Raw genomic sequence first — 17,277 nt, forward strand, 5'->3', positions numbered from 1 at the left:
ATTAATGGTAACCCACCGAAACATGGAAGACTCAAATCTCGCTTCAGTCTGATTTCTAGTCTTAAATTCATCTGGTACTCCCCTAGGAACCCCAATGACATCTATGTATACTTTATCATCAAAGCTACCTAATACAGCAGCACAATTATGAATAGGATCATTATTGTGTCCTCTTAATGCAACCTGAGGGACAGAAACCATAGAAAAGGGAATCACCAACATCACGTTTGCACAAAGATCTGTCCATCCCGCTGCCGATGTTACATACAGCTCGTCATGACAACATACCCAAAAAACATCTGCTACCATAACCCCGTCACCCCTCAATGCTCTAAGAGGATGGTCAGTTTATTGTAAAACAAGTGACTACTAGTATTAAAATAACTAAAACCCCAAAGTGTTTGTCTAGCATGATTCACAACCTAAGTTCTCTTATACAAACCTGTGGAATTTGTCATATTTGGACCAGATCCTCATGTAGAATAAAAAGGAAATGACCTCACCAGTTGTCCACCTCAACTCATGTTTCAAATCTGATTTTTCCTTTGTAACATACAAAGGATTCGGCCATTTCTCTCGCAGGAAGCTACCCAGGTACTTGTGCAGTCTCTTGTGATTTCAAAGCTAGACTCCTGCAACTCACTACTTGCTGGTCTTCCTGTAAGAGCCATCAGACCTCTACAACTTGTTCAAAATGCAGCAGCATGACTGTTCTTCAATCTTCCAAAGTTCACATCACTCCACGGCTGCTCTCCCTTCATTGGTGTCCAGTAGCTGCATGCATCAGATTTAAAACCTCGATGCTTGCCTTCAAAGGTGTCACTGTCACTATTGTTTTTCACTATGAGAAAAGAGTGAGCAAATTCTCCTTTGTGACACATTCTGGCATCAGTGAGAACATCAATGAGATGTATGCTGGTTGCTACCGCTGTTGGCCATACTGAGAACGCTGTATTCAGAACACAACAGAGACCAAATATGAAAAAGTAAATCTGACTCACTTTCACACTTTTACAATAAAAGCATATGTAGAGCTGCACCCTAAGCAAAGGTTTTTCTGTCTCTAATCACTGTTGTCATGTTTTAAGGTTTACCAGCATTCAGAATTTTTACACCATTTAATTAAATTAACAGGAACTTACAGATCTCCAATGGAGCACCAATACCAGCCAGCATAAAATAAACTTTGTTTTTTTAATATTCTTAATGATGCATACGTTGCTGTGTTTTGGTCAAACGTGAATGTGATTTTCAGTGTAAAATGTAAATGTTTTTGCTTAATTAAAACATTTTCAAATGAGAGAGAGTAGAATTTAAAGGTTTTTAAAATATTCTTATCAATCCATATTTTGGTGTCATTTTTTATTTCACAGTATTTAATTGTTACATCCTACCGCAAAGTTAAAAGTTTCCTGCTCAATGGATCCTGATTCAACTGAAAAAGCAGATTAATTAACTAGACAGGACAATCATTACAGCATGCAGTAATAAAAATTTCAAGACATCAATCTTTGAAAATATAAAAAGGCACATTTGGTGCACATACTTCATACCTGAAGTTCTCCACAAACCAACCTGATTATTGTTCTAAATGGTCATTCATTCATAATATAACATTTCATTTTCATTTTTTTTTAAATGCTTAGTTTTCTTAGTTACTGGCGCACATCTCATATCCCAAGTTTACATTTGTAAACTTCCACAAAAATAAAGTCAATAAAACCTCATATAAAGCATAACTCATGACTCGCTTGAATGTAAAAACCCCCCCACATATTTTAGGCATCTTTCCAGTTGTAGATGAGGAGACAACATGTTAAATAAGATATGAGTTGAAAATTAAAGTGGCCCAATCTTTTATCTTCAGCATGTGATCAATCGCCATAATACATAAGTTACTGTTGTATTTTCATTTATTGCAATTAAAAAGGTATTTCATTACAACACAAAAAAAGAACCCTTACTGTATTTAATAAACTAAGGCAGCACCATCCTGTAGCTGACACATGTGGGCGCTATATAATTGTGTGCATTACACAAACACAGAAAAAGCAAAATACAGAAAACAGTGATTATTAGACCATTATACACATTAACAGGATCAAATGGAAATACTGAGGACACTTTGGCAGTTACCCTTTTTACTCTAATGGGAAGGTTTTGCCATGTTTATTAGTGGATTGGTCCATGTTTTCATGTTTTGCACTAAAGCAGCTTCAGAATGTGTGATGCTGCAAATTTAGATGGAAGAAGTGAGGAAGGTAGTGAGGCACTAGTGTTAGTGTTCTAAACTAGTGTTAGTGTTCTACACTAGTATTGGTGTTCTACACTAGTGTTAGTGTTCTACACTAGTGTTAATGTTCTATGCTAGTGTTAGTGTTCTACACTAGTGTTAATGTTCTACACTAGTATTGGTGTTCTACACTAGTGTTAGTGTTCTACACTAGTGTTAATGTTCTACACTAGTATTGGTGTTCTACACTAGTGTTAGTGTTCTACACTAGTGTTAATGTTCTACACTAGTGTTAATGTTCTACGCTAGTGTTAGTGTTCTACACTAGTGTTAATGTTCTACACTAGTATTGGTGTTCTACACTAGTGTTAGTGTTCTACACTAGTGTTAATGTTCTACGCTAGTGTTCTGGGACACTCACAAAACATATGTAGAGTCAAAGCACATTTAGTAATATACACTTACTCTCTCTTCCACTGTTGGAGAGAGTATGAGTATGCAAGTCAAATAATACAGGTTTGCCATCATGAAGTAAAAACAGATGGGAGTATGACCAAAACATCAGCAGAAAATCATAATTCACTGGTCAACAAGGTATGTTTTGAGACGAGAAACTACATGGTTAATAAGTCATCATCATTCGCTCACTCACACTTGCTCCAGATGAAGATTTTCCAGAAAGTAACGATGGCATGAACCCACACCAACCATCACTTGCATTGAAATGACTTCTGTGTATGTGGTTACCTGGTTAAACTCTCCAGATGCACATGTCAGAAAAATCATTAGTCTTTCATGGTCCAGGGCACAGCTTTATTTTGACCTTCTGTCTGACCCCTTTTCTTTTTAATGTGAAGCACAGAGCTGTAGATCACCCCATCATCTGTGGCTATGGGAGGCCACTGCACAATGGGGCAGTTAAAGAGATCAGGCACATGGGGAATCTTACACTCCTACAACCCTGGATGCTCTTCGGTTACTGACTGTATCACCAGCTGACCAAAAGACTTGGTAAGGACAGCAAAGCAGAATGTAAGCTAGAAAAAACAATTACAATTATAATTATACAGTTCTCATAATCAGTTACAGTTACTACAGTTATTACAGTTCTCATAAACAGTTACAACAGTTAGCACAGTTGTCATAAACAAATACTGCCTTCAACCAGCTAAAGCTCACATGTCTTGAATAGTCTTTGGATCAGAACAGTGAAGTAATGGCTATATCCTTGACAAGTGGCCTGGCTGTACTTTTAGCAGCATACTTACAGTTTTACATTTGGGAGCTGCTGTTACAGAGCACTAGATGACACCTCCTGTTTCAAGCTGTACACATGAACACAGTGGAAACAGTATAGTCCTCAGTGATGAGAAATGGTTGCTGTTTGTATTCACTGATGCACAATGTATCTAACTGCAAAGATGGCCAACATGCATCACTTTCTGTGCACTCTGAATCAAATATCAGTTCCTGTATGATTTCTGTCATTTAGGAAATTTCAGTAATATTAGTGTCAGAATTTCCTATAAGGAAAATTATTTTCTGTATAAATCTGTCCTTTAAAAACATTATTTTAACACAGGTATAAGATGCCCTGCAAACCAAGAAGTTAAAGCTAGTTTCTGTGTCATTGGAAAGTTCTATAATGGAACACATCTGTATAGGTTTCTTTTTATGCTCCACTATAATCTTCCATTACATATGATCCATTACTTTACATGATCTGCCAGTACTGCTTGGTCTCTGAATAAGATGCTTTGTTTTAATGACAGACAAATGTTCTTTCTGGAAAAAGCAACTGTGTGGAGAATATGCTAATGTATAAATAGTTGTTTATTTTTACTTCTATACCCTGAGGTGTGAATAGTGACTCAGTGAGCTTCTCAGCATCTCTGACTCTCACTTGTTCCGAGACATGTGCCACAGGGCCCCGAGGAAGAGCAACCAGATCAACAGTGGTTGACGGTAGGACCAAAAGGAAGGAGAGGTTAAGGAAAACTCCTGCCAATCAGTCATCACCTTGATATCTCTAAGGGAAGCAACCAAAGCTAAAATTCAATAATATGGAGACATCAAAGTTCATCACATTCACATACTGGATTACCCTGTATTATAGATCAAATTCAAGTTAGGTCTATATATAGATCAGACTTTATTTTCAATACAGTAAAGCAAAAGATAGGGGCTCTTGTATTACATTCTCAGTAAAATAGTTGTGACGGTAGAAGGCTAAGCAGGACACCGACAATATTCAGAGTTAAACAAGAGACTTATACACACACACAATAACAATATAAAACGAGGAGTAGGTGTGCAACACGGGGAGGGTGTGGCCATACGGAATAACGCACACACTGGGACACGTCTGGGAGGAGGAGCCGACAACAGACACAGGGACGGACAAACTGACGGGTACAGGCACAGACACAAAGTGGAAAACAAAGGAAACTGGCACAGTAAGTGAGAGATACAGTGATCGAGACAGGCCCATAAACAGAACTACATAATGGATTATTAAACAGTCCGGGGGAGTAAGCAGGAGCCCTAGCCAGTCCTCCCGTCGTTGACTGGGTCGGAGTCCGCCCAGTTTGGGGCTGATCGTCCTTTGTCGGCTTGGTCGGCAGCGGTTGCACAGGCTTTGGCACACATGTGTCAGGAAGCGTAGCGGCTGATTTGCCCATTTCAGGGGCGTGCACTGGTGACGCTGCCTTCTTGCCTCTACAAGGCAAGGAGAGGGAGTGTCTTCATTGGACGACGGTGATGCCTATCTAGCAGCCACACGGGGAAGCCAGCTTGCTCCAGAGCAGCACCTCCTGGGTGGAGCCGTGGGTGGAGCCTCAGGTGCCGGAGGCTCTTCGCTCTCCAGAATCCGGTGATGGGGTGTCCACAACCGAGGGAGAATCCGTAAGGAGGACCTCCTCCACCGCCATCAACTTAATTTTTTTTTGCTTTATTTTAAATATTTGAAAAGTTACTTTACAAGAGAGCATAATGCTAATACTGAGTGTGGATTATCATTGTTATTTACAGTTTTATTGAAGACTTGCAAGAGCAGTTAAAGGCAATAGACACATTAATCTGTAGTTTACTGTATCTAGATTCAGAAACATCTATTGATTACATTTTTACACTCTTTATCAAGATGCATGGGGTCGAGAAATGAATAACAATGTCCATTCTCTTATTTTGCTGTACAAATGTCTCCATTTCATCAGTTTTTAAAGTTCTCCACAGAATGGGCTACACAGTCCATTAGGGCACTTAGGATTACTGCCAAGGGTACCTTTCCAAAGTCTTAAACACAGCACCTATACAAGAAATCAAAGGATTATAACTCTTCACAAGCCTCATGTGTTCTCTTTGAAAAAAACATGGCTGTTCAACATCTCTTTGTGAGCTGGTGCATCAGGCCCCACAAAGCCTCCTCAACCCATTCTTGTCAGATGTCTTCCTTGAGGGTTGTTCATCCAGGCCCTGATGGCCGGCATATCATGGCATTCTCTATCACAGCATGTGGACCTGCTGGGCTGAAGTGTTCAGGAAGACGACCGGAATGTTCTTCCATTCCCCACCATTTACCTGACACACCTGCATTTTGGGAAACAACCTAAGCATCTCTACAGCTTCAACTCTTAAGAGACTTAGATGAAGGAGTGTAGGAATGTGTCAGTGTCTGGGACAGACCGTGAGTTTAGCTTCTGTTTCGTCCATCCCTTGTTGCTCAGGAATCTTCTCTGTGAAATAAACATAGGAATGTAGGCTTATTATCTGTTTAACTTTTTCCATAGCTGAAAAGCAGGGTAACATCAATTTACTTGGATATTTTGAGCTTGTATAAACCCACAATAAAACCAAGCCTAACTAAATTAATCTAATTTAATATGATCTAACCCAGGTGTTGAACCAAATGACCCTCTCAGCTAGTTTTTGTATGGACAGATGCTGCCTTTTACTTCAACACAAAACAGGTTTACCACTCACTTATAACAACACACTGTTAATGTAAAGGAACTTTACAGTAACATGCTATTGTAGTAACACATTTACTCATTGCAACATATCACAAATTGGATGCAGATTTTATAATCCCTATCCGAAAAGTCTTAAAAGGCTCATATGAACTGTGTGCCCCAGAAGTCTTTGATTTCATGCATTTCTCATGCCCAGTTGCAAACCAAAACTGAATTTACTGCATTGTGCCAAAATCCTCCATAGGACCATGACTGCAGCTAACAAAAGGAGCAGAGAACCACACACCAGCAGGGGAGACTGCCAAAACAGGGCACTGAAAGAGCACAGCATAGCTAAATTCACTGCATGCAGCAGACCAGATATTGGCAGACTAAACACAGTTCATGACGTTCACAATCAGTGCTCATTGGTTTAGCTGATTGTATAGCAGACCATGTTGATGTCAATCAATCCAGAACTAAGTACTATTAAATTCATGATTTCAGTCATTTATAACAATTTCATGACATGAAGGGCTAGGCCATATTGTGAAGCTCTTGCATTTATTCTGGAGTAATTGGGAGGGAAATGTGGGTCATACTGCATTTATCTGACACTTTTATGCGAAGCAACTTACAATTATAACTGAGTACAACTTGAGCTAGTGGGGGTTAAGGCCCTTGCTCAGGGGGCCAACAGCAGCAGCAGGGCTTGAACCAGCAACCTTCCAATTACAAGTTAAGTACCTTAACCACTGCCCAGGGCTGAGGTTGAGTGGTCAGAGGAAGTGGTCAAAAGAAGGCCACTAACACCTACAGCACCTCCAGTGTGCCACACCAATGCTGAACTAGAGAGTGAACCGACAACCACCCAGCACATCCAGCTCCTGGTGTTCAGGCCCTAATCATGAATTTGTGTATGAGATATGTGGAATCTGATAGGGCTATGAAGAGAAGGGGCGGAGGGTCAAAGAGTTAGTCTGCTCACCTGTTGGAGATTTGAGCCTTTGCAACAGATGAAGGCTGCGTTGTTAATTGGACTAACTGTGTGCAAGAGTGTTGATGCCAAGAATGATGCTGCAGGGAATAATTTATGATAATACATTTAATAGATGGACTTTATTTAGATTTTCTTCCCATATACATCATAAGTTGTTCAAACTTGTCTTTGACCTGACACAAAAAGTAATAAAAGGCAAGTTCTTTTAACTGTAGTTGTGTATTTGTGGATCAGACACATACTAGTGGTTGGTTTTGCCGTAACCGACACATGAACAGTCACTTGCTGTTGGCCAGCACCACACCAGTACCATCCGGCATCCCGCATCTCCAGCCTCCTCATTGTCACGGTAACAGTGTCCAGCCTGTCATCGAGGATCAGCACAGACCTGCTGCTGAAAGTCCCGGTAGAGTCTGTCACCAGGCAGGAGCTCATGTGGCCACTCCTACACCACCTCTTATCACTCTCCCTGACACAAAACAAAAAAAGGGCACATTTTTCACCAATAAAATGGTCTTATTCAGTAATGATGAGGTTTCCACTGTCATCACTGGTGAATCCTGGTTGCTCTACATTTTTCTCCTATTCTAGTTCATAATGCACCTAGGACTGATAACTAGACATTGCAGTATCACAAAGCCTAGTGTTTCTTAAACTAGTTCTCAGAATTTACCAGGCAGTCTACATTTTCTGTCCATCCCAGCTCCCAGTACACCTGTTGCAAGTATCCAGTATCCTTAATTGAAGTGTGTTGAGAGCTGAGTTGGAGCCAAAATGTGGTGATTCCCAAGGACTCTTGGCAAATGTTATAGCAGCTCGGGAGTGTTAGCAGTTGATACTGAACTAAAATCCATTTTGGATCTTTCTGGATTTAACTGAAACTAAATTTCTCTGGCATAGCATGCTTGCTTCTGAAAAGTACAATATAAGTGTGTTTTCATGTAGTACCTGTGTTTCTCACTGTAAAGGCACTGGACAGTAACATTGCCACCCTCCTCTCCACTCACCATACTGTTCACTACAGAAATGCCTGAAGCACCAAAACACATCATCATCACAGCTTCATGGTTATGAGTTTTTTAAGTATCTGATGGATATGTGCCCTGTTAGCATGAATGGGACGCTAAAGTGAAAAGTGTATTTTTAAGAGTTTATTTATCAATATATAGTCAATGTAGATTGACGGCAGCTTTCACCATGTATGACGCTGATATAAAGAGATGCAGTGCTGTCTGCACTCCATATGCCCCCAACCTCCACGGCGCACCAGTACCAGCCTGAGTCTGCCTCCTTCAGCTCCCGCATAGTCACCGTGAATACGTGTTGACTTGGGTCGTCAGCGATCATCGCCCTGCCCTTCCCAGGCGGGGCTGAGCCGGGGTCATCTGTGCGAGCTAGACTGGTGCAGAACTCCCGCAAGGAACCCTGACAGCAGTATTTCACATGTTGGGTGTACTGAGGGTTGTAGTGGCAGGGAACTGTGACAGATCCACCCTCTAGCACTGCTAGGTCTCCAACCGTCAACACACTACAAACAGCACCTAGACCAATTGCAGAGAGACTGTCTGCCTATTGCACTGCAATGTCACTGTGCATAGTACTCATCAGTAGTAAGAATTATGAATTACATTTCATGTGATTAAAAGATAACCTGTAGCAATATTATTTTAACACGGAATATGCGAGATGGCTCTCTACACTACTCACAACCAGATCTTAAATGGGGCATAGAATGGAATTTGTTTCAGTTTCCTCAAAAAGAAAAACAACAAAAACAAATGGCTCAAGACTTTCACATCTCATCTACTCTTTCTGGTCCTTGTTTATTATGAAGAACACTCTAGCATTAAATTAATGCATTAAGTAGTACAACTATTAGAAAATTTGATTTCACTGAAGAAACACTTTTTAAATCCTTCATATATCCATGTATTTCTCTTCAGTAGGTTGGGAGAGCGGATACTGCTCTTATTTTAAGGACTGTTTAAACTGGGGCATGAGCAGGGGAAACATATTTCACAACACCCTTGAAAAACAACAGCTTCAACACTGGTGTAGGTAGGAGCATTCATAACCACTATACTATAGTCACCACACTGCCTTTTGTCTGATTTTATAAGGCAACCTTGTTTTTACCATTTCAAGAATTATTTGTCCTATTACTAGTAAAACATGTGATTCCATATGTGCTGTCAAAACTGATGAATGTCTAAACAATGCAGAAGCAGCCTGCGTCAACGAATAGCTCTCCAAACTAAAACCATCTGTGCTGTACAAGCCTGTGGAATGTCACACTATATGGTGAGCATAATCACCATTAATAAAATTCAGACACACTTCTCATTCAAATACCCGTTTCCAGTTTCCATATTTCTTTTGCAGTAAGCATAAGAAAATGTTCAGCTGCACATTTCATAAAATGCACATACTCCAACATCTGCTCTCAACTCACTCACGGTTTGCAATAAGTGAGAAAAAAAAGACCCACTCACCTAGAAACTGGTGAAGGAGAACAATAAAAAGAAAGCAAAGCGAAATCATTGTAAAGTTTTTTGTGAAGGGCCAGCTCGGGAGGGACAGGCCTTCTTCAGCTGTTATGAGAGATTCCTTTGGCACACTCTGTCACTTCCCTTCCGGCTCAACTGAGCAGTTCCAGATGTAAGGGGCTCTTTTTAACTCCTTGTGATCCAGTACAAGATTACAACATTCATTTTCACACAGATATTAGAAAAAAATATAACACCTGCCACTTTTATACTTTAGACTTTTATATGCTTTTTCAGGGAGATTTTCAAAGCAGCAGCATACCATAAATAAAATCATGAAATGAAATTGTAATATAGAATAATTGTTTAATACCATGTATGAAAACTAAAGTATACGTTGATGATTCTGAAGCAAATCCTTAAAGGTTAAACAATTTCACATACGGTTATTCTTAATCCTTTTATTTATGTTTGAATAGTTGGAGGACTTTAGAAAAGTAGAAAAGTTTGTTGTTAAGAGAAACAAAACAAGATTGGAAAAATTACATCATCATTTGGGCAATTCATATTTAACATAAGAGCTCTACATCCTGATGGCACAGCTGTTGATTAAACTGTAGGTCAGGAAGACATCCATATTGAGTCTTCATGCCTGGAATAGATCAACAATCACTGGTCAGCGGATTACAAAAGAACTAGCAACTACCAATGGAGCTACATGACAAATATTAATTGATTTATTCTGGCTTCCCAAGTCACTCAAAACAATAAATAAAATTGTATTTTTAACTCTCCCTTATACAGCTTAACCTGACTGCATGAACACTATGATCCATCCAAACATGTAGCACTAAAAGTGCATTAAAACAGCATATTTTTTGTCCCTTTTTTAAAAATAGATTAAAATGTTAAAACGCTAAAAAGCATAATACATTTACAAAAAGCAAGTCACCAATGTGCATGTCCGTGCAAAATGTGTCCTTCAGTTCATACCAGTAAAGAATTTAAAAATCTCTTCATGCACAAAAGTATGCAGATACATCATGCAGATTTTCAGTCTGTGATAGCAGTACACCATGCCTGAGTACAGCTTGCATCTAACATAAAACGCACATTACTGGCACAAACGTGATGACGCCACGCACCTGTACAAGGTAGCATCATAGAGAAGATCTTCAGCCAATGAAATTAACGACAACTAGGTGGAGAACAGTATGGGCAAACAGGAAGTCTGCAAAGGCCCGCTCTGGCGACACCGTCAGGAATTCTCCTTTATTCTGGGGGTTAATCTGGATGCGCAAGCACACTGCAAAGGAAGGAGAAGCAACGACACGCAGCCTCAAGATCACTTAGCTGAAACAAGCCCGTTTTAGACTACAATAAATAACTTAGGACTTTATTGTAGAACATGTAGCTAATGCGGGTTCATCTTTTTTGAACCATTATAAGTTAAATGATGAAAGCCTAAGAGCAAACCAGCTAGCTCGCCAGTGTTGATTTTAGTTAGCATAGCTAGCCAGCTATCGTGCACTGCATGACTCCGCTATCCAGATAAGGCTAGCTACACATTTAAAATGTTATACCACAAGCCCACTACAGAGTAAAGCCAGACAATGTTTACCTGCAAGAATAAACGATCCGACACAGGAAATAAAGCCAGACAAAAAACTATTAAATGGGAATGTGCCGACCAGTAGGCAATACAGAAACTGGAAGGCCCCAGTTAGTAAAATGTAGAGCAGGTAAGCATCCACCACTTTAAGCTTGTTCGGCGTGCTGGTTGTGTACTCTTCCAAAAAACGCGATATGACAGAGATGACTGAATTCGACATTGTTTCGGTGGACAAACAGCCCGATATCACTAAAGACGAAAAGTGAAGCAAATGAATGACGTGTAAGCGAACGCTGACGGTTGTCACCACAAAATGTGCCCCCTCAACAAAACGTTTGTGAAATTTAGTTCCGGATGATTTTGCAATATTCCCCGATATTTTAAGGGCAATGACGACCTTCTGCTTTGGCAATACATAGCTATGTTATTTCCATAAAAACGCAACGAATTTAATTCTGTTTTAAAACCTGTTTATTTACATCATAAATAGTTCTACCAAAATAAATAATTCGTGTATAACATGTGGGACCCGCCCCTTCCAGTCATCTGACACTAAAATGTACAGGATACAGAACCCGAGGATTTCAGGTGTTCACAACTGGGATTAAAAACGTGAGTCCAAGGTAACCTATGTCGTGGTTGCCAGTTACTAACTAGCTATTTTAGATAGTTTTTGAGTGCCAAAATGCAAGACGAGAATGAATTTGAGTAAGTAGATTCTCAGATTCTTATTATATTCTCAGGTAACTAACCTAGGTTTGCTATCTTAGATAGGTTAACTGTTATCAGGCTAGATATGATAACTTAAATATATTTGTTGTTGGCATTTTGCCCCCATGCGTTTATTTCAGTAAACAGTTAATAAGATAATTGCGTTGTACAGACTTGTTTGTGATACTGACTCCGATCAAGTTGTTATTTGTTAGAAGTAAGAGAATAGTTCTTATTTGAAATGTTAACTAGTCATAATTTTGTGCTTAGTCATGCTGTGAAGTTGGACAGCTTGACTCTATATATTTTATTTCTACTACGTTATTACGTAATCATAACTTTTTTGTAGTGCAGGTCTCGATACGTTGTCTTCAACATGATGTTTACTATTAATTATTTTTGTCAGTAAGTCTGTCCCCATTATTAAACTTTTAATTTTATTTGGTAAACGACGTTCACTTAAACACAAATTAAACCTTCTCGGGAATGTCTGAACTATAGATACGCTCAACAAAATATAACGTGGCCGTTTTAGACGCATTTCTAAGGTTGATCAAGTCCAAAAAGTATCTCTAACTCTTGGAAGTACACTGAGTGTTTTTTTAACAAGAACGCGATGGTCATGTCACTGCATTTTTATTTTAGTAAAAGTAAAATAATTGTTTGCCGCTTTTAAATTCCCAGTAGTTGTGAGGGCAGAGAATCGATTCGCAGGGAGCACACATACTGTCATACAAACATAAATATGTACGCTGGTCTGATAAGAGCATCAGACAAATGCTGAAAATGTAAAAACAATTGCTTAACCTATATGACTTGTAAACACAAACAGGGTGTGTGATCTTTAAGTTGATCTGTGGGTCTGTTTCCCAGAACCAGATTAAGCCTAGACTAAAATTAATTTAATAGTTATTCATGCTGCAGTTTAGTCAAAGGCTATATCAATGTCCAGGACACAATTACATAAATTGACATTTAATCCTGTATCCCAACAGCAAGTTTAACACGTAAAAGGGTGTTCCATTTCTTCCCATTTATCATAGGGTTTCGTTTTGGGCTTCGTTTTGAGTATGTGTAATGTAAATGCCAAGAAAGGTTGTTTTCTTTTTCTCTTTTTTTTTTTTATAATAGTAAGTCAAGACGACTTGACTTGTAATCTGGAAGATGTTTTCCCGCTCATCATTGCAGTCTAGTGTCATTCCTAAATTCCTCTTTATGCTGTCATAATAATTTAGATTTCATTCAAGACTGAAAATTCTGACTTGAGGATTAGTTGAAGATAATAGATGGTCCTGGTCTTTATTACTCTTCAGTGTTAACAAGCATTATTGAGGCATCCTCTGGAAAATGTCTGAGGCGTACACAAGAGCTAAATGTGTATGAAGTTATCAGGACTGATTACGTAATCACCCCACCTTCCTTTACATACTAGTGTTTGAAATCTCCTCCATTATATCCAAACAATACATTATTTAATATATGCAAATTGATGTTCAATACCAATACCGGTTGGAGCTTGGTACCATTACAATCCAAGACTTCTCTCTTAAAAAAAAAAAAAAAAAAAAAAAAAAATTCACTTCATTTTATGATAAGGCTGTTTTTCTGTACCATCTTGTACCTGGTGGAGAGATGATGTGCCTTACACAGAGGTCTGCAGAAGCCTACCCAGAATCCTGTACAGAAACCTGCAGAGGCCTCTACAGAGGCCCCTGCTCTGTAGACAGGTCATTTTATAAGGATACAGAATCTCTATGATAATCTATGTTTTATGTTATTAATATTTCTAATTCAATGTTTAAACCTCTTTTTCTGCAAACTCTCTTTTTATTACCTCACTAATTAAGACTGTTAGGTAAGTGGCAAAACATCTTAAATATGAAATATAAGTCCACTCATACAGATTTACTAATACTATATATTCTATGGACTGGATGACTAAAAGACCTTCTTAGGCACAATGGCTATGTGCTGTATGACTCAGGGCTAATGTGTGCATGTTACCTGACTGATCTCTGACCTGCTCACATAACATATCTTTTGTACCTTGTATTTGCTCTTTGTGTAGGCAAAACTCTGGGAACAGGTCCTGGTGGCCTTCTTGGCGACCGACATCTATGTCTTTGTTGAAGAGTGCCGAGGCCAAGATTCTTGCTTGTAAGCAGCAGAAAGCACCCTTTAGTTGTGTAGCTATAGTTCTTGTTGCTTTGTAATACTTCTAAAATGCCTGATGTCACTGGTGTAGTATTATCTTCTTGTGTGTTCTCTACTCTGGTGCAGCTATAGTCTTATTCATTTTCTCATATACAAAGGTATCCAGAATGAAGTGTGTTCCCGTTTTGTCACATTGCCAAATCAAAACAGACTATGGACTCTTACAGTGACCAACAGGACAGCACACAAATCTTCCAGCCAAGGTAATTTCTCATACCCATCATCTCCTTTTCTCCAAATGAAATGGCTTTAGCAGTGGTATTGTGTTTGAAGCCAACACTCCTCTTATATTTCCATATAAAGTTTTCAGTGTCTCTTAGCTTGCAACTGCTGGTAATTCAAAAGTATGTAGCTGATTAATGATCTATAATTACTGACATGGAAGAATAAGAAATAGTCCCCGTAATCTGTAACCAGCCATGCTGCTGTGTTTCAGTGGCCTCTTGCACCCCTCTTGTAATGGTCCATGGCTTCGGAGGAGGGGTTGGGCTGTGGGTCCAAAATCTGGACGCTCTCAGTCGTTCGCGGCGAGTCTACGCCTTCGACCTACTGGGCTTCGGCCGTAGCTCCCGCCCTTCGTTCCCCACAGACCCCTCATTGGCTGAGGAGCTGTTCGTCAGCTCCATAGAGCAGTGGAGGCAGACCTTAGGTTTGGAGCGCATGATCTTATTGGGCCATAGCCTTGGAGGTTACCTGGCGGCGTCTTATTCCATTCAGCATCCTGAGAGGTACTGCACCTACCTTAAAGTGAAGAGCACATCACTGAAGGTCTGCTCCTATCCGTACTAGTTCAAGAGATGTTTCAAACAACACATAACATTTCTAGAATGTAATGTATATACAGAACAAAGATGCATTGTGGAAAAAGTATGAAAAATTCCCAAACTAAATTGTATGTGAAAAATATGAAAGAAAGAGAGAAATCCAAGCTTCAGCCCAAAAGGTCAAGTCAGGGTTAAGAGGTCAGGAACCTGGGACAGGCACACTGGGTGAATCCACTAGAGGGCAGAAAATCCACTTTGCTTGCCCAGTACAGAGAAATGTGTGAAATATATTTAGTACACAATCTCTGAAACATCCAGGCCACTAGGTGTAAGTACAGCATAAACTGGTTTCACAATGTATAGAAGAACCATTGGGAAAATGATTTTTATGTAGACCAGTATGGACTCACTGAAGAAACTTCTTAAACAACAGATTAACATCATGTCCTTGTTTCTCAGAGTTGCTCATCTCATTCTGGTGGATCCCTGGGGTTTCCCAGAGAGACCCCAGCCTCATACTGAAAGGTCCTTAAGTCAAGGTTTAGAGGCCAAGAGACCAGGACCACCACGCTGGGTGAAAGCAGTCGCATCTATCTTCAGCCTCTTCAATCCACTGGCCATCATCCGAGCAGCAGGACCATGGGGTAATGCAGAGAAATTTGAGATGATTCACCGGTATTCTTTATTTCTACTTAAAGATGCATTTTTAGAATATTTTTAGTGCAGGAATGCATGGAGATGAACCGTTTGTTCCTACTTGGGTCCCAGATCGGTGAATTTTTGAAGGCAAATTGGTCTAAATGGTTAATGTTGTTGGCTTCCTACATTCCTGTCCTTAAGGTCCGGGACTGGTGAACCGATTCCGGCCTGACTTCAAGAGCAGGTTTGAGGACCTCTTTGATGATGACACGATGACTGAGTATCTGTACCACTGTAATGCTCAAACACCCAGGTACTGATACTGCAGAGCATAACATTGAAAGTAATCATTCAGAGTGTTTAGAGAGTGTTGAGAGTGCTGTTTTGTTTGTTGCTTGTATAAGTTAGTGACTATTCTCCGCTCCCCAGCGGTGAAGTGGGATTCAGGGCCATGTCTGAGTTTCTGGGCTGGGCTAAGAGACCAATGGTGCAGAGGGTCAACCTGCTGGCCCCCTCCATGCCTGTTACCATGCTGTACGGAGCGCGTTCCTGGGTGGACAGCTCCACCGGCAATCATGTGGCTGCTCTCAGAGGCCACAGCCCCACCCGGGTGCTGGTGAGTCACCCTGAACCATTGATTCTGGGACTAAGACAGGGGAATATATTGGATCCTTGTTTAGGATTGTGAAAGTGAAATGGGAACAAAATGTTGAAAGCACAGTATATGACAGAGTTTAGGTTGAGTGTATGACAAAATCCTCATTGTGTTTCTTACCCCCCCCCCGCCAGCTGATTGATGAGGCCTCCCATCATGTGTATGCTGACCAGCCTGAAGAATTCAATCATGTGGTGGTGAACATCTGTAATACTGTGGACTGAATGTTACCAAGGGTGGAAAACCAACAATCATGCGTGGGTGTGATTGTGTGTGCTTTCTGCATGTGTGATGAAAGACTGAAGTAGCCAGTTATAATAAGCTCAGGTATGTTAGTTTTAATTGTATGATGCAAGAATTGTATGATGTAAGGTCGAAGGTGGGCCTTGAAATCCAATTACTGACCACATGACAAATCTGTCATTTTAGCTTTGTGAACTGTTATGTGTTCTAAGGAGGTTTGTTTCTTCATTTGTGTCAGTCATACAGATTCCTAATCTTTTTTTTTTACTGATTCATTGCATTACGTTTGGCATCACTTTAATTTGCAGCACTTGGATACTGTCTACTGTTTAATTAGTACATTTTATAAAACACTGACTCTTGCAGCAAGATAAGTCTGTTCAGAAAGATATTTAATATATTTGTTTAAAACCTATTTAACTAGTGTGTATTTAAGGGCAACTTAAAATAACTAATAAAATTTCATTATAATATTTAATTGTATTTTATAGAAGAATATCGTTTACATATCTTAAAAACACCTGTTGTGTTTTATTTCTTTTTATGACATTATTTTCAGAATCCTCTAGAGGGTAATAAAATATCAGTTTGATACAAGCAAGTTTGTTATTTCTTTACTTTAAGCTATATTTGATTCCCAAGGTTTAAAGCTACAGTCGTACTAAGAAGAGAGAGTGTTTAGCTTGAAAATTCAAATGAGAACTTCTTGGCCCCTCCCCTCCCCTCCCCTCTGCACTCCAGCCCCGCCTGCAAGCTCATGAGGGAGGCTG

The 17,277-nt window shown here is 39.7% G+C and overlaps 3 protein-coding genes across 4 annotated transcripts; 1 reads left to right on the forward strand and 2 right to left on the reverse strand.

Moving 5' to 3' along the window:
* Positions 1-4,361: 4,361 nt before the first annotated feature.
* On the reverse strand, positions 4,362-9,918 carry pigr (polymeric immunoglobulin receptor). Its single transcript, XM_027031964.2, has 8 exons — positions 9,676-9,918; positions 8,380-8,724; positions 8,132-8,213; positions 7,426-7,652; positions 7,172-7,260; positions 5,918-5,967; positions 5,813-5,821; positions 4,362-5,541 (listed from the first exon to the last, which is right to left on the reverse strand). Exons 1-8 carry the CDS (start codon positions 9,722-9,724, stop codon positions 5,529-5,531), a joined length of 864 nt encoding a protein of 287 aa, XP_026887765.2. The 5' UTR covers positions 9,725-9,918; the 3' UTR covers positions 4,362-5,528.
* A 197-nt stretch (positions 9,919-10,115) lies between these two features.
* dad1 (defender against cell death 1) lies at positions 10,116-11,600 on the reverse strand. Its single transcript, XM_027031965.2, has 3 exons — positions 11,291-11,600; positions 10,815-10,975; positions 10,116-10,321 (listed from the first exon to the last, which is right to left on the reverse strand). The coding sequence occupies exons 1-2, from the start codon at positions 11,499-11,501 to the stop codon at positions 10,845-10,847; spliced, it is 342 nt and encodes a 113-aa protein (XP_026887766.1). The 5' UTR covers positions 11,502-11,600; the 3' UTR covers positions 10,116-10,321; positions 10,815-10,844.
* Positions 11,601-11,812: 212 nt separating this feature from the next.
* Positions 11,813-17,083, forward strand: abhd4 (abhydrolase domain containing 4, N-acyl phospholipase B). 2 transcript variants are annotated; one of them, XM_027031963.2, is made up of 8 exons: positions 11,813-11,893; positions 14,061-14,149; positions 14,305-14,409; positions 14,643-14,934; positions 15,430-15,614; positions 15,811-15,922; positions 16,039-16,225; positions 16,399-17,083. In XM_027031963.2, the coding sequence occupies exons 2-8, from the start codon at positions 14,110-14,112 to the stop codon at positions 16,486-16,488; spliced, it is 1,011 nt and encodes a 336-aa protein (XP_026887764.1). In that variant the 5' UTR covers positions 11,813-11,893; positions 14,061-14,109; the 3' UTR covers positions 16,489-17,083. The 2 variants fall into 2 exon arrangements, with proteins under 2 accessions (XP_026887764.1, XP_026887763.1); XM_027031962.2 differs by having other exon boundaries at positions 11,855-11,989.
* Positions 17,084-17,277: the final 194 nt, after the last annotated feature.

The sequence above is a fragment of the Electrophorus electricus genome, chromosome 7, assembly GCF_013358815.1.
Source record: "Electrophorus electricus isolate fEleEle1 chromosome 7, fEleEle1.pri, whole genome shotgun sequence".
Lineage (NCBI taxonomy): Eukaryota > Metazoa > Chordata > Actinopteri > Gymnotiformes > Gymnotidae > Electrophorus > Electrophorus electricus.

Bases quoted from the DNA above. Each gene is read 5' to 3' on its own strand.
- pigr (XM_027031964.2), bottom strand. From the start codon at position 9,724: ATGATTTCGCTTTGCTTTCTTTTTATTGTTCTCCTTCACCAGTTTCTA. The intron at 8,725-9,675 runs GTGAGTGGGTCT...CAATTGGTCTAG, and splicing joins TCTCCTTCACCAGTTTCTAG to GTGCTGTTTGTAGTGTGTTG. The intron at 5,968-7,171 runs GTGAGCAGACTA...TTTATTTCACAG, and splicing joins AAGGCTCAAATCTCCAACAG to AGAAGATTCCTGAGCAACAA.
- dad1 (XM_027031965.2), bottom strand. From the start codon at position 11,501: ATGTCGAATTCAGTCATCTCTGTCATATCGCGTTTTTTGGAAGAGTAC. The intron at 10,976-11,290 runs GTAAACATTGTC...CTTCCTTTGCAG, and splicing joins CGGATCGTTTATTCTTGCAG to TGTGCTTGCGCATCCAGATT.
- abhd4 (XM_027031962.2), top strand. From the start codon at position 11,967: ATGCAAGACGAGAATGAATTTGA. The intron at 11,990-14,060 runs GTAAGTAGATTC...CTCTTTGTGTAG, and splicing joins CAAGACGAGAATGAATTTGA to GCAAAACTCTGGGAACAGGT. The intron at 16,226-16,398 runs GTGAGTCACCCT...CCCCCCCGCCAG, and splicing joins ACAGCCCCACCCGGGTGCTG to CTGATTGATGAGGCCTCCCA.